We start from the raw sequence: 13,347 nt of genomic DNA, 5'->3' as shown, positions 1-13,347 counted from the left end.
ATAATGGGTACTAGTGTGTGTCCGAACGCACTCATGTTGTCTGCCTACCCCTTGTAAGAATGTGAGTTTGCGATCCTGGAGCTAATTCCTTGAGGTCAGTGACTGCTTTTTACAGGAGCTCCTATACCTGGCCCACTGCCTCCCTCAGAGTGCCTAGGTGATTCATTGAAACAGTGAAACTGAGGTAGCTTTGAGGGCAAAGAAGAGAGCTACTCACCACCAAGAGGAACTGGAGAAATCGCTGAAAAGAGTTGAGTGTCCTCAACAGGAAAGTGAGAAGGACATTTAGGTTGAAAGAATAACTATGTCGATGGGAAACCAAGATGGCGGCATAGGTAAGCACCTAAACTGCTGCCTCGCACAACAATTTCAAAACTACAACTAAAAGACAGAAGTCTATCACCCAGAACCACGGGAAAGCTGGCTGAGTGGAAGTTCTACAACTAGAAGGAAAGAGCAAACAGCATTGAGGGGTGCACAAGCCTGAAAAGCTGAGGTACGGAGACGCGCGAATCGGGCTGGCGATGGGTGACTGAAAGCGCTGCTATTTTCAACCCGAAGGGAGATAAGCTCCCGATTACTCCGAACTCGTTTCTGGGGAGACGCGGGGTACCCAAACTCCTACGGGGAGAAGCTGGACTGTCTGCCATGGGGTTGGAAAGTGAGGGAGGCTTGCTTGCAGGGCTGCACGCAAGGAACAATTGTTTATTGTGCTGGGGCGTGGGGCTCGGGGACACGGTCGGAGATGCGGAGACGCAGAGCCGGCTTACTGGCAGCCATCGCAGTTTGCCACGCCCTAGCCTAGTCACGCCCTGAGACCCCGCCCTGCACAATCTACAAACCCACCCAAGCTCCAAGCAGCGGCTTTAGCATATGAATGGCCTGCCCTATCGCAGCTTAACCTAGCAAACTTGCAACCTGTGTCAGACAGCTCCAAAACCTCCAAACTCCAAGCAAAGAGGAGAAAACTGTAGTTCTTGCTGTAGCTCCTGCTGGGTGGCCTCAGACAGTAGCTGACCTGCACCCCATTGGAGATCCAGAAGCCAGTGTACCTAGTGGTCAGTGTGAGACACCAGATTTCAACTCCTCACATCCATAAGTGATACATTCAAGAGGCAGACTCAGTGAGCACCAAAGCCCCACTGAAACAAGTCCTGCACCATAAGCGTGTCTCCAGCGCAGCAGTTCTTCCATTATAGACACAGCGGGTCCTCACAACCAATTGGCCTGGAGGTCAATTCCTCCCAGTGTACCAACAGCATTCAAGGCTTAACTACACCAAGACTTTGCACTCAGCCCACAAAGGGGTGTACCAAAGGCGTCCACCTCAGGTGATTGGGGAGGCTGAGCTACTGGCCCCTATAGGTCACCTACCACACAAAGCCACTCCATCAACACAGGGAAGCAGCAAAATGCGGAGACAAAGAAACATGTCACGAATGAGAGAAATGGAGGAAAGCAAACTAATGGACGACATAGAGTTCAGAACCACATTTATAAGGTTACTCAAGAATCTTCTAAAAACCGCCGAGAAACTTGATGAGACCTCCGAGGAGCTTAGTGAGACCTTCAAGGACTTTAATGAGAATGCCAAAAAAACGGAAAAGGACCAGTCAGAAATTAAGCATACACTGTCTGAAATAAAGAATATACAGAAACTCCACTGTAGATCAACGTACCCCAAGAATCAAACCAAAGATCTGAAATATGAGGAAACAAAAAACACCCAACCAGAAAAACAAAAAGAAAAAAGAATCCAAAAATATGAAGATAGTGTAAGGAGCCTCTGGGACAACTTTAAGCGTACCAACATCTGAATTTTTGGGGTGCCAGAAGAAGACAGAGAGCAAAATATTGAAAACCTATTAGAAGAAATAATGACAGAAAACTTTCCCTACCTGGTGAAAGAAATAGACTTACAAGTTCAGGAAGCACACAGAACCCCATACAAGAGGAATCCAAAGAGGACCACACCAAGACACATCATAATTAAAATGCCAAGGGCAAAAGACAAAGAGAGAATCTTGAAAGCAGCAAGAGAAAGACGGTTAGTTACCTACAAGGGAGCACCCATACGACTGTCAGCTGATTTCTCGGCAGAAACTATGCAGGCCAGAAGGGAGTGGCAAGAAATATTCAAAGTGATGAACAGCAAGAACCTACAACCAAGATTACTCTACCCAGCAAAGCTATCATTCAGAGTTGAAGGTCAGATAAAGAGCTTCACAGACAAGAAAAAGCTAAAGGAGTTCATCACCACCAAACCAGGATTACATGAAATGCTGAAGGGTGTTCTTTAAGAAGAGGAAGAAGAAGAAAAAGGTAAAGATAAAAATTATGAACAACAAAATGACATCAAATACATACCTACCAACAAGTGAATCTAAAAATCAAGTGAATAAAAAATCTGAAGAACAGAATGGACTGGTGAATATAATAGAATCAGGGACATAGAAAGTGAGTGGACTGACAATTCTCAGGGGGGAGGGGGTGTGAGGGGTGCGGGAAGAGACTGGACAAAAAGCTTACACCTATGGATGAAGATAGTGGCGGGGGGGTAAGGGCATGGGGTGGTGTGGGGAATCAGGTGGAGGGGAGCTAGGGGGGAAAAAAGAGGAACACCTGTAATAATCTGAACAATAAAGATTTATTTAAAAAAAAAAAAAAAGAATAACTATGTCAATGAATAGTCAAAAGAGCCTAGTGTGCCCAGGGAGCATCTGTGGGGTCTGGGAATGAGAGGGAGGGGCCAGATTAGGGGAACAGAGAGGATTCAGTTGTGGGAAACAACACTGGAATTGGAGGGCTTTGCTATTTCATGCTAATATTTCACTTTCCTCTTTGGATACTGGGGGTCTGTGAAAGAAAGGGTTTTAAATAGGTGTGTGGCATGATCGGAGTTGTGTATTGGGAAGAAAATACCGTTAATAATGTTAAGAGATGGATTAGAGCGAAGACTTTTAAGTCTCGTGGCTTGTGACTTTTTAATATGTCCAGGTGAGGGTATCAAATTGAGTTTCATAACCCAGGTGAGGGGACAGGCAGACAGTCTGGGACTCACTTCATTTTCTTAATTCTAGCCATCGAGGCTTGCGATTATACAAGGAAAGACTGGAGCAAGAAGAAAAGACTATAAGGGAACCCTAAAGATGGTAGAACAGTGGTAGAAGAAACATAGGGAGACCAGCAAGAAACAATGTTTAAGACAAAATGAGGAAGGAATTTGAGGAAGGTAGGGGGCAGGAGTGAAAGGGATGTCAAGTGCTATGGTGATATATGGACAAAGTCTGAAGTGAGGCTTTTGGACTTAACCACGATGCTTATAATGTGTATTGCTTTTGGTTTTTCTAGTCTCTTTTGTTACATTTTAAGTCATTCATGGGAAGAATCATAGCACCAACTTTACATTTTCTCACAATGCCTGACAATTAATTAGTAGATGCTAAACCACTTTTTTGCAATAGTTTTGGGATAGTTGACAAGGATTAATTTAAAGAATGTTATATACAGTGCAAATTATTTCAGATATGATGCCCATGTAAAAGGCAAATTGTGTATGTGTATCTAAGACCATGCTTTCATACTGAAGTAAAATTATAAGCAGTGTTACATCAAATACATATTAGCCATTGGTATTTTTAAATGGAGTGTTATACTATAGTGATTTTTCTTTATTTGTTTGCATAGCTTGGCACCTGTGTTTGCTCTGTTTGTACCATTTTACTGCTCCATACCGAGAGTCCAAGTGGCACATATTCTGGGCCCGTTGTCCATCACAAACAAGACATTGATTTATATATTGGGACTGCAGGTATAGTATGCATTTTTATGTTCACATTTCTTTAACCAGACTTTTTTTTTTCTTTTTTTTTTTTTTTGGTCTTTTTCTCATTTGATCTCCTTGAAAACAATGTTTTTTCCCATAAGTTTGGCTTTATGATCTATATCAAATGTTCAAAGGAAGTGTTACAGAATGAGAACATCAAGGTATATAAGGTACTAGAATACTCTCATAGCTTTTAGAATCTGATAAGAGCTTTCACTGTAATTCATATCAGTGGAAAATATTTTAATTGTACAATTGCGTATAAGTACTTTCTCAAAATCATAGTATGAAGTGGAAACAAATGAGAAGCGTCAAAAGATGGAAAGTGGAAAATCACTGTCAAAATTAATTTATTGAATATGGTGTCACAAATAAAGCTCCGAAGAAGAAACCAGCTATGCTTTGCTAACTCAAGCTTTGGGCTTTGCTATAAGCATTGTCAACTTTACAACTTCTATGTCGCATAGGCATGACAGCAATGTCACCACCTGCTAAATGGTTTGATATGAAGACCATTAGGGTACTTATTATTTGACTTAAATTGAAAAAGGCTATTATTATCAGTATTCACAAAATATTGATTACTCTCTTCTGGGCTCCAGGCCCATTGATACCTATGATTTTCAGTTTTCTACCTGTAATACTAGTACTTGTCACTTTTCTTGCACTCACAGCTTTTGATATAAAACATTTATTATGCTATTTTCTCTGGTACCATGTGTAGCTTGGCCTTTTGATCCACTGTTAATACTCATAACATTCCTTTTCCCACATACATCAAACTGGATAGTAGTGTCTCTGTGAAAATGCCCTCCTCCCTCCCCTTTTAACCTTTAGCATTTCCTCTAGTCTGCTCTCATGTGTTATCAGTGGCTCATCTGGGGTAGGTGTTCTTTTGATCACTTTTACAACCGTTTCTCATGAAATATGTTTATTCCTCATCTCTCAACCTGCACTGGGTTACAGTCTCCCTATCCTTCCTAATATTCATATAACCTAGTAGCTTATTTCTGCAGTTACTAGGATTTGCTGTAGCATGTTTTGGGGTGTGTTTTATTTTCTTTTTTACGATATTACATCAGAAGGCAGAAAGCAGTGGTAGAAGAGAGCCCTGGACCTGGGGTAGGAAACCCAAGTTCTAGTTCTAATGTGTCACTCACTAGCCTGTGACTTGGGTCAAGTCATAGAAGTCTTCTGAGCCTCATGTTGACTCTATAGTTCCTTCCAACTCTAATGTTATAGACCATCTTTGAGAGGGAAAAACATTGTTTTATTAATTATGGAGTAGAAGTTCAATGGAGCATTGTGTAAAGTCTTGGTTTAATTACTTGCTCTGATAATTATTTGCTTTGTCTATCACCTTTTCTGAGCCCCCATTTTCCTATATATAAAGTGGGGATAATATCTATCTTACCGGGTCATTTGAAAGATTAGAGATAATATTATTGAGATAATAGTATTGAGTGTTTAGGGTAATCTGAACAGATAAGAACTAAGTCCATTGGTTCTTATTAATTAATAATTTATGTCTCTCTAGCTACCAATTTTGGTGTTCTGAGATTATTTTGTGTGGTTTTTTTGTTTGTTTTGTTTTGTTTTGTTTTGGTGAGGTAGAAGTTGGTATCAGAAAGTAGAGATGTAGATGCTTTAGTGGCTTTTTTATTAATTCTGAAGTCCTTAACATGAATGGTATCAGGGTTCTTCTTGTCTATCTAGTATAAACTCCCACCCCTCCTTTGAAGTGAGTATCAACCCCTTATTCTCAAAGTTCTTATTTCCTCTCTCCCTCACTCCCCTCTAAATCTTTGCACATGTTTCTGTTCCTTTCTGTCTTCCACACCATAGCTTCTTGAAGCCACAGATATTTGATGAATGAATGACTTTAATCACTATCAGAAGTACAAAAATGTTTGTAAAGTGTTATTTAAGTATCACATGGCTTGGCAGGCAGTCATGTAATGTCGTATGCTAGGGACTGGGGAGGATGAAATGAAGTGAGTTGTGATAACCTGTAGTTGAGGAGTGAGAAAACATAGACACTGTCAAAACATAGAGACTCAGTTGGACTAAAAAAGCAATAAAATGAGGGGTTTAAGAGTCCAAAGAAAATAATTTTTTATTAACAGAATTAATGATACATTCATCTTTCTCGTGTATGAGCCATAGTAGCATGGAGCCGTCATAAGCACAGGGGTGTTGAGCCAGACCACTGGGGTATATATTCACAGCTACACCACCCACCAGCTCTTTGACTTTCAGCAAATTACTTAACCTCTCCGTTTTCTCATGGGTAATATAGAGTTAATAATAGAACTTACCACTCAGGGTAATTAGGAGGATTCAGTAAGTTTAATGTATGAAAAGCATTAAGATCACAGCTTGGCACAAAATTGCTATGAAAGTGTTAACTATTTTATTATTCTTTATATTTTTAGGAGAAAAATACTTTCTTTTAAATAAAATAATTCTCATCCTTGTTATTATCAGTCATTTAAACTGAAAAATGATTCGTGGTAGATCAAAGGATTAAATTTTAGATCAAGGGGTTAAATTTAAAGTAGCAACCAACATTCATTTCTACTTAAGCTAGCAAGCGCAAAGCTTGTCAGCGGCCTTTGACTTGTGCTTTGTCATTGTTTACCTTTGTGTCTGTCTTCTTTCTATGTATCTTTTTTTTCCGTGTATCTTGGTATAAATGTGTAGAACTTTGAGGTTTCCATCCAGCACAGTCTCAGCAATGAACCTGGGTATCCTGCTTTTTCTGTCTGAACAGAAGTACTTAAATTCCTGAGCTAAAGATTTAAATGTGAACAAACACTAGGTTACAAGTCATTACTTTCTTGCAGGAATCCTTTGAGATGTCTTATGACTTTTTTTTTTTTTTTTAACCCTGAGCACAACACTTGGATGTAAATGATTTAGAAAGCAAAGGGAGAGATTTCATGAGGTTTAATTCTAGTTACTTTTGCCATTAATTAACTTGGATATCACTACTTAGTTTGCTCTTCCTTGGAGGAACTGGAATGAGAATATCAACTGAGTAGCATTGAACATGGACCTATATACTTGAGATCTTCCCATCTAAATTTAGAGTAGCAGTGATGAGAAATTAAAATGAGAAAATTATGTGACCTAATATTGCATGTCATTTAACATCAAGCATTGGATGGTGACTGCTTATTTTTTATATTGTTATTTCTAATAATTCCTTTATATGTGGTATTTTACTTAACTAATCTACATTTGTAAATGAGAATATGCATGAATTTTACTTACTTTTCTTTGCATGGGAGTGGGTCAGGTTCAACCAATGCATTTTAAGCTATGAAAAGTGGAGGTCTCGGTTAAAAAAGAGAAAAATTAATATATTATTTTCTTTTAAATAATGGAATTGATATTTATTAATTTTCTATTTATATTATGATGTATAAGTAATTCTTAACATAAATGATTATGATTTTAATTATGTAAACATTAGTATGCTGTGACTGGCAGTTGAATTTAATTTTTAGTTGCCTTTTTTTTCTTTTATAGCTTTTCACCTCTGGTTCCTACATCTGGATTGTAGCCATAAGTGGACTTGTAAGTGTGATTCCCTCCCCTCACTATTCCCTTTTTTTTTCTGAAGAAACTTTAGGGAAAATGTCATATTTAGATTATTGGTCATATTCAGTTATCTCCAACATTTTTTAACCATATTGGGTTCTGTCTCAATGCTACTTCCTTAGTGATAAAAAATGGCTGATTACATGGACAGTTAAGGTGAAGGAGGCCTGTTTGTCTTAGTTTTCAAGGTAACTTTGATGCAAGTTTTAACTGAGTTTCTTGTCAGTGTTATTTTAAAATCACATTAGTAGTTGAACTCATAGTAGGAAAGAAATGACAGAAAAAGAAAATGAAGAAGTTCGGTTTACTAAAAATAATAAGAGGTATTCTTCTTGTTTTGTTAAGAGACTTTGTCATGCAAGGGAAAAAAACAAGGCCAAGTGGAAAGTCAGGTGGATTGGAACTGACAACAGATTCATTGGGGTGTTCGGCCAGAGAGGGAGAAGTGAATGAGCCTGAGGATTGGGGTGGTATCCTCATTCTTTGTGCTAGAATGTCTTCACCTCATCCATCCCCATGCTGCATTTGTCTTAAGCTCTACTTATGAGGTATTTAAAGAGACATCTAGAACATGAAATTCAACTTTACTTTTTATCCATGACTTAAATTTGAACTCTCAAATTTATATTTATGTTTATAAGTTTATAACTATAGGAATATAGTTTTAATTTCTTTCTTGGAAACATCAAATAAAATTACAAAATGGATTCATAGTAATATATAAACATCAAAGAGACCTTTGGAAATAACTATGTATTCTACTATAGACATTTTCATTTTAAGTGAGTTATCACTATAACTGGTTTCCCAGAGAATGGTATTTTGGGCTACGTGTCATTACTTTAAGCCTACTCACTTCTCTCCTTTATGCTGTGTATTATTCCTTTGTGTTTATTCTTTTCATATACAACTTAATCCTTCATTCCCCACAGCTTCCAGCCAAAATTCTAGGTATTGAAGTCACTTTGTTTCCCTCTCCATAAGATACCTGATTTGCTTTAGCACCACAGCACTGAACTCCACTGTGAGGTCTTTGAACCATCTGAGCCACCTGGTATCCTTAAGACTTGTGGTGACTTGGAGACAGCCTAGTGTCAGAATGAGTCCATGGGCACAATTGCCAGGCTCTCCCTAGTCTAATGTCATTCCACTTGAACTACTAATTTGATTGACAGCTACTTAACTAGCCTGTGGAAATAGATAGCTCATTGCTTTCATCATTAAAACAGCATGAGAATTTACTATTTTGTTCATGATACATTTTGTTTCTCTTAGCAGTGATGGTTTCACTCCTGTTTTGGATATTTTTCTAAAACATTCAAGAATTTGTGAAGTAACATATCGTATACTATTTCATCATGTTAATTTATTATTGATTGATTTGCTCTCATTATCCAAATACTTCTTTAATAACCCATTATATGATTCAGTTTTAAGACATCTCATTGTCTTTTTTTAATTCTGTTTTCAGACTCCTGGTTTTAAATTAAGAGTTTGCTGACACCTCAGATAGTTTCATTTTGTGACATTCAATACTCTAGAATTGGCAGTTGCATTTTTCATCTCTTTTAATCTTTTTAAAATCTAAAATACACATGTGAAGGCACAGGTTTTTCAGTACACATGCTTAACAGGTAATAAGTGCTGTTTTAATTTTTTTTAATCAGAAGTTTAACAGATTTTTAACATAAAATTCCCTTGTTTCAGAAGAATATATAAAATTACACAGTATTTGGAATATAATTTCCAGATAAATTTAGCACTTAAATAATCCCACTATTAATAAACACTTCTGAGCCAAATGAATTTTCACTTTTACAGTAATTAATTCAGCCAGTGTCATTGACCTCTCACCATGAACACAAACCTGATAAATCTTCATATCAGCCTTGTTGATTATTATTCCACCATAATCAGATGACACTATGTTTATTTCAAGTGATTAATATTAGTGAAAAAAATCATACCCAGTTTTTCTTCATGATGTACCATAATATCAGTGCTTGTTTTGAACTTAATATTTCTGACTTTTTTTCATAAAAACACATTTTATTATGAAATATTTAATATAATATGCTATACTTTAGATAAGGATAATTATAAAGTATATTAAAATTATTTGTGAATATTTGGTTTACACACCACTGATTATAGGATCAAAGTCTAAGATTCACAAAGCTGCGGCTTGTCCCAGATGTCTGTTGTGCAACGTGACTTCTCCTCTCCCCATGTATATCAAGTGACTTCCCTTTTTTTGGTTTTAATGCTAAATAAAATACTAAAAATAAAATAAAATTCTTACTACTAAAAAGAAATGCACAGATGGTATTCAGTGTTTGGGGGGAATGTTAGAAAACCTGTTGATGGAATTTCTCCTTTTAGCATTATAGCCAATAATTCTTTTAACATACTGTCTGTGTTAAGGAAGTAATTTTATTTCAATCTGGCTATTATGTGGGGTTGGTTTTTTTTTGAGAAAGAGCTTTTTTAAAAAAAAAACAAAAAAACATTTGTGTAAAACGTAAGTCATATGTTATCTGCTGTCATAGAAACCAGAAACTTTATTCATGTTTTCTGGAAAGCTGCCAGCTTTGAATTTAGCTTATTTTCTTTAGTTATTGGTGGATTATTTGGGTTAAGCTAGTTTTTCTTGCACCTTGTGTCAGTTATTCCTAAATGATCATAAGTGTTTCTGAATATATAACTTTAAAATGCCCCACTGATTGAGAGAGAAACCAAGATGGCAGCATAGGTAAACAACTAAACTGCTGCCTCACACAACAATTTCAAAACTACAACTAAAAGACAAAACAGACATCATCCAGAACCACAGGAAGGCTGGCTGAGTGGAAATTCTACAACTAGAAGGAAAGAGAAAAGCACACTGAGACTCAGAGGAACTGCGGAAGGCAGAGGTACCAAGGCACGTGCGCAGAGAGGGCAGGCAACTGAGTACACAGCTGGCTTTCTCAAGCGAGAGGGAGACAAAAGCTCCCAACAACTCTGAACTCCAGTTCCGGGTGAGACTCTGGGGACCCAGACTCATTCGGGGAAAAACTGGACTATCTGGTAGTGGGCAGAACTCAAGGGCGGCTTTCTCTCAGAGGTGCTTGCAGCGATTACCACGGGACACTGAGACACGGGGGCCTATTAGGACAGGGCTGACGGGAAACCAATGCTGTCTGCTCCGCCCTGAGACTATGCCCCATTCAAGCTGAGCACAGAGGCTTTTGCAAGTCTTCTCCCATAGGGTGTCTCCAGCACAGAAGTTCTCCCAGTGTAGATACAGCTGCTCCTCACAGCCAATTGGCCTGGAGGTCAATTCCTCCCAGTGATACCAACAACAATCAAGGCTTAACTACAACAAGACTGTGCACACAGCCCACAAAGGGGTGCACCAAGAGTGTCCACCTCAGGTAACTGAGGAGGCTGAGCCACTGGGCACTATAGGACACCTAGCACACAAAGCTTCTCTATCAACTCAGGGAAGCAGCCAAAATGCGGAGACAAAGAAACAGATCACAAATGAAAGAAATGGAGGAAAGCAAACAACTGGATATAGAGTTCAAAACCACGGTTATAAGGTTTTTCAAGAATTTTCTAGAAAAGGCTCATAAATTTAGCGAGACCCTCGAGGATATGAAAGAGGACCAACTAGAAATTAAGCATACACTAACTGAAATAAAAAATATTATACAGAGATCTAACAGCAGACTAGAGGATCCCAAGAATCAAGTCAAAGATTTGAAATACAAAGAAGCAAAAAACTCTCAACCGGAAAAGCAAAAAGGAAAAGGAATCCAAAAATATGAAGATAGTGTAAGGAGCCTCTGGGACAACTTCAAGCGTACCAACATCCAAATTATGGGGGTGCCAAAAGAAGAGAGAGAGCAAGATACTTAAAACCTATTTGAAGAAATAATGACAGAAAACTTCCCCCACCTGGTGAAAGAAATAGACTTACAAGTCCAGGGAGCACAGAGAACCCCAAACAAAAGGAATCCAAGGAGGACCACACCAAGACACATCATAATTAAAATGCCAAGAGCAAAAGACAAAGAATATTAAAAGCATCAAGAGAAAAACAGTTACCTACAAGGGAGCACCGATACGACTGTCAGCGGATTTCTCAACAGAAACTATGCAGGCCAGAAGGGACTGGCAAGAAATATTCAAAGTGATGAACAGCAAGAACCTACAACCAAGATTACCCAGCAAAGCTATCATTCAGAATTGAAGGGCAGATAAAGAGCTTCACAGATAAGAAAAAGCTAAAGGAGTTCATCACCACCAAACCAGTATTATATGAAATGCTGAAAGGTATTATTTAAGAAGAGGAAGAAGAAGAAAAAGGTGAAGATAAAAATTATGAACAACAAATACATATCTATCAAGTGACTCTAAAAATCAAGTGAATAAAAAAATCTGATGAACAGAATAAACTGGTGAATATAATAGAATCAGGGGCATAGAAAGGGAGTGGACTGACAATTCTCGGGGGGAAAGGGGAGTGGGGGGTGCGGGAAGAGACTGGACAAAAATCGTACACCTATGGATGAGGACAGTGGGGGACAGGGTAAGGGCAGAGGTTGGGGTGGGAACTGGGTGGAGGGGAGCTATGGGGGAAAAAAGAGGAACAATTGCAATAATCTGAACAATAAAGATTTATTAAATTAAAAAAAATGCCCCACTGATTAAAAGAGAAGGAGGTTGATAAATTGCATCAGTGTCATATTTTACTAGGTGTGATCCAACACTCTGTCTTCAATGGTATCACAGAAAGGAAAAAGAACTAAAATTTGTCCCTGGGTTGAGAGGGGAAAATAGTGGTTAACTTACCAGTGGCGGTAATAAATTAGTTTGCCTAGGACAGCTGTCACTCCAGCAGAGATTCCAGCTGCTACCTTTCCTTTAGGAAAGGGTAAGGGCATTCAGTTTTGCTTAAAGATTACTTTGAGATTATTCACATGTATCACTGACAACATGTTTTTATGTTACATTGTTTTTATGTTGCACTCATTGGCAATTCTGGTTTTTAATACCAACATTTAATATTTAAAATACTACTGTTTTCATGAAACGTTGCAAAATTGTGATTGGAAAGCTTGGCTGTAGCAGCCAAGTGAAATATTTTAGTTTAAGCAAGAAATTTAAAAACGTTAGTATACACCTACTTCCCTCATATTCTCACCATGATGTTTAACTGTTCTTAATGTCTTTGGTGAGAGACCTTCAAAAATATAGGTGCTCTTTTATATATTTCATTGTCTCTAATCTTGTTACACATTAATACTTTTTTTCCTTTGAGAAAATATTTCTTACTTATTGAAGTTTATAAATAAGTTCTGTTTGTGGTTTTGCAGTGAGACTTTGGGTCATCCATATGTCTGCACTTCTTCATTTTCTACCATTTTTTATGAATCATAATAGTGAGTCATTACCACTGGGATGTACCCTAATTCTCAAAAGCTGAAGTCTGAGCTGATTCTGGCATGATTAAAACAGAAAGGGCCTGCTTCTGCAGATTTTCTTTTCTTACAATTCACATATTTCTTATCATTCAGTTTTCTTTCAAGCTATTTGAGTGAATTAACAAACAGGCCTATATTTCTCAGACTCCAGGCTTCTCCCCTTCAATATATCCCTTTATATTCTGCCCGTTTCCTGTGTTTGTACCTGTTTTGTACAATATTCCAGACTTTTATTTTCTTGTGATTAAGCAACCTTAGTGTGAAAAAAAATCTGTCCTACCAAATAAAATTAGAAACATAGATTGATACCAGATTACTTAGAGGACTTTGAATGTGGCCTGAATTTGTATTTTTTTATGTAGGTAGTGGGGATCTTTCAAGCTTTACAAATAAAAAACTTTTTGATGGTACAAGATTATAGAAGTTTTACTAGGGTTTGTAAGT

General features: G+C 37.8%; 1 protein-coding gene across 2 annotated transcripts in view; it reads left to right on the top strand.

The window, feature by feature from the left end:
• The window catches only part of UBAC2 (UBA domain containing 2), a 194,209-nt gene that overhangs the window by 113,596 nt on the left and 67,266 nt on the right, over positions 1-13,347 (top strand). Inside the window, exons 5-6 of one of the 2 annotated variants that reach the window (XM_080659300.1) lie at positions 3,688-3,811; positions 7,361-7,408. In XM_080659300.1, coding sequence (XP_080515426.1) covers positions 3,688-3,811; positions 7,361-7,408 — 172 coding nt within the window. The remainder of the gene's footprint in view (positions 1-3,687; positions 3,812-7,360; positions 7,409-13,347) is intronic. The other variant, XM_080659301.1, reaches the window with a different exon arrangement.

This window comes from Plecotus auritus (assembly GCF_963455305.1).
Source record: "Plecotus auritus genome assembly, chromosome: 3".
NCBI classification, from domain to species: domain Eukaryota; kingdom Metazoa; phylum Chordata; class Mammalia; order Chiroptera; family Vespertilionidae; genus Plecotus; species Plecotus auritus.
Note: the sequence above shows the minus strand (reverse complement) of the source record. Positions and strands in the feature narration are given on the sequence as shown.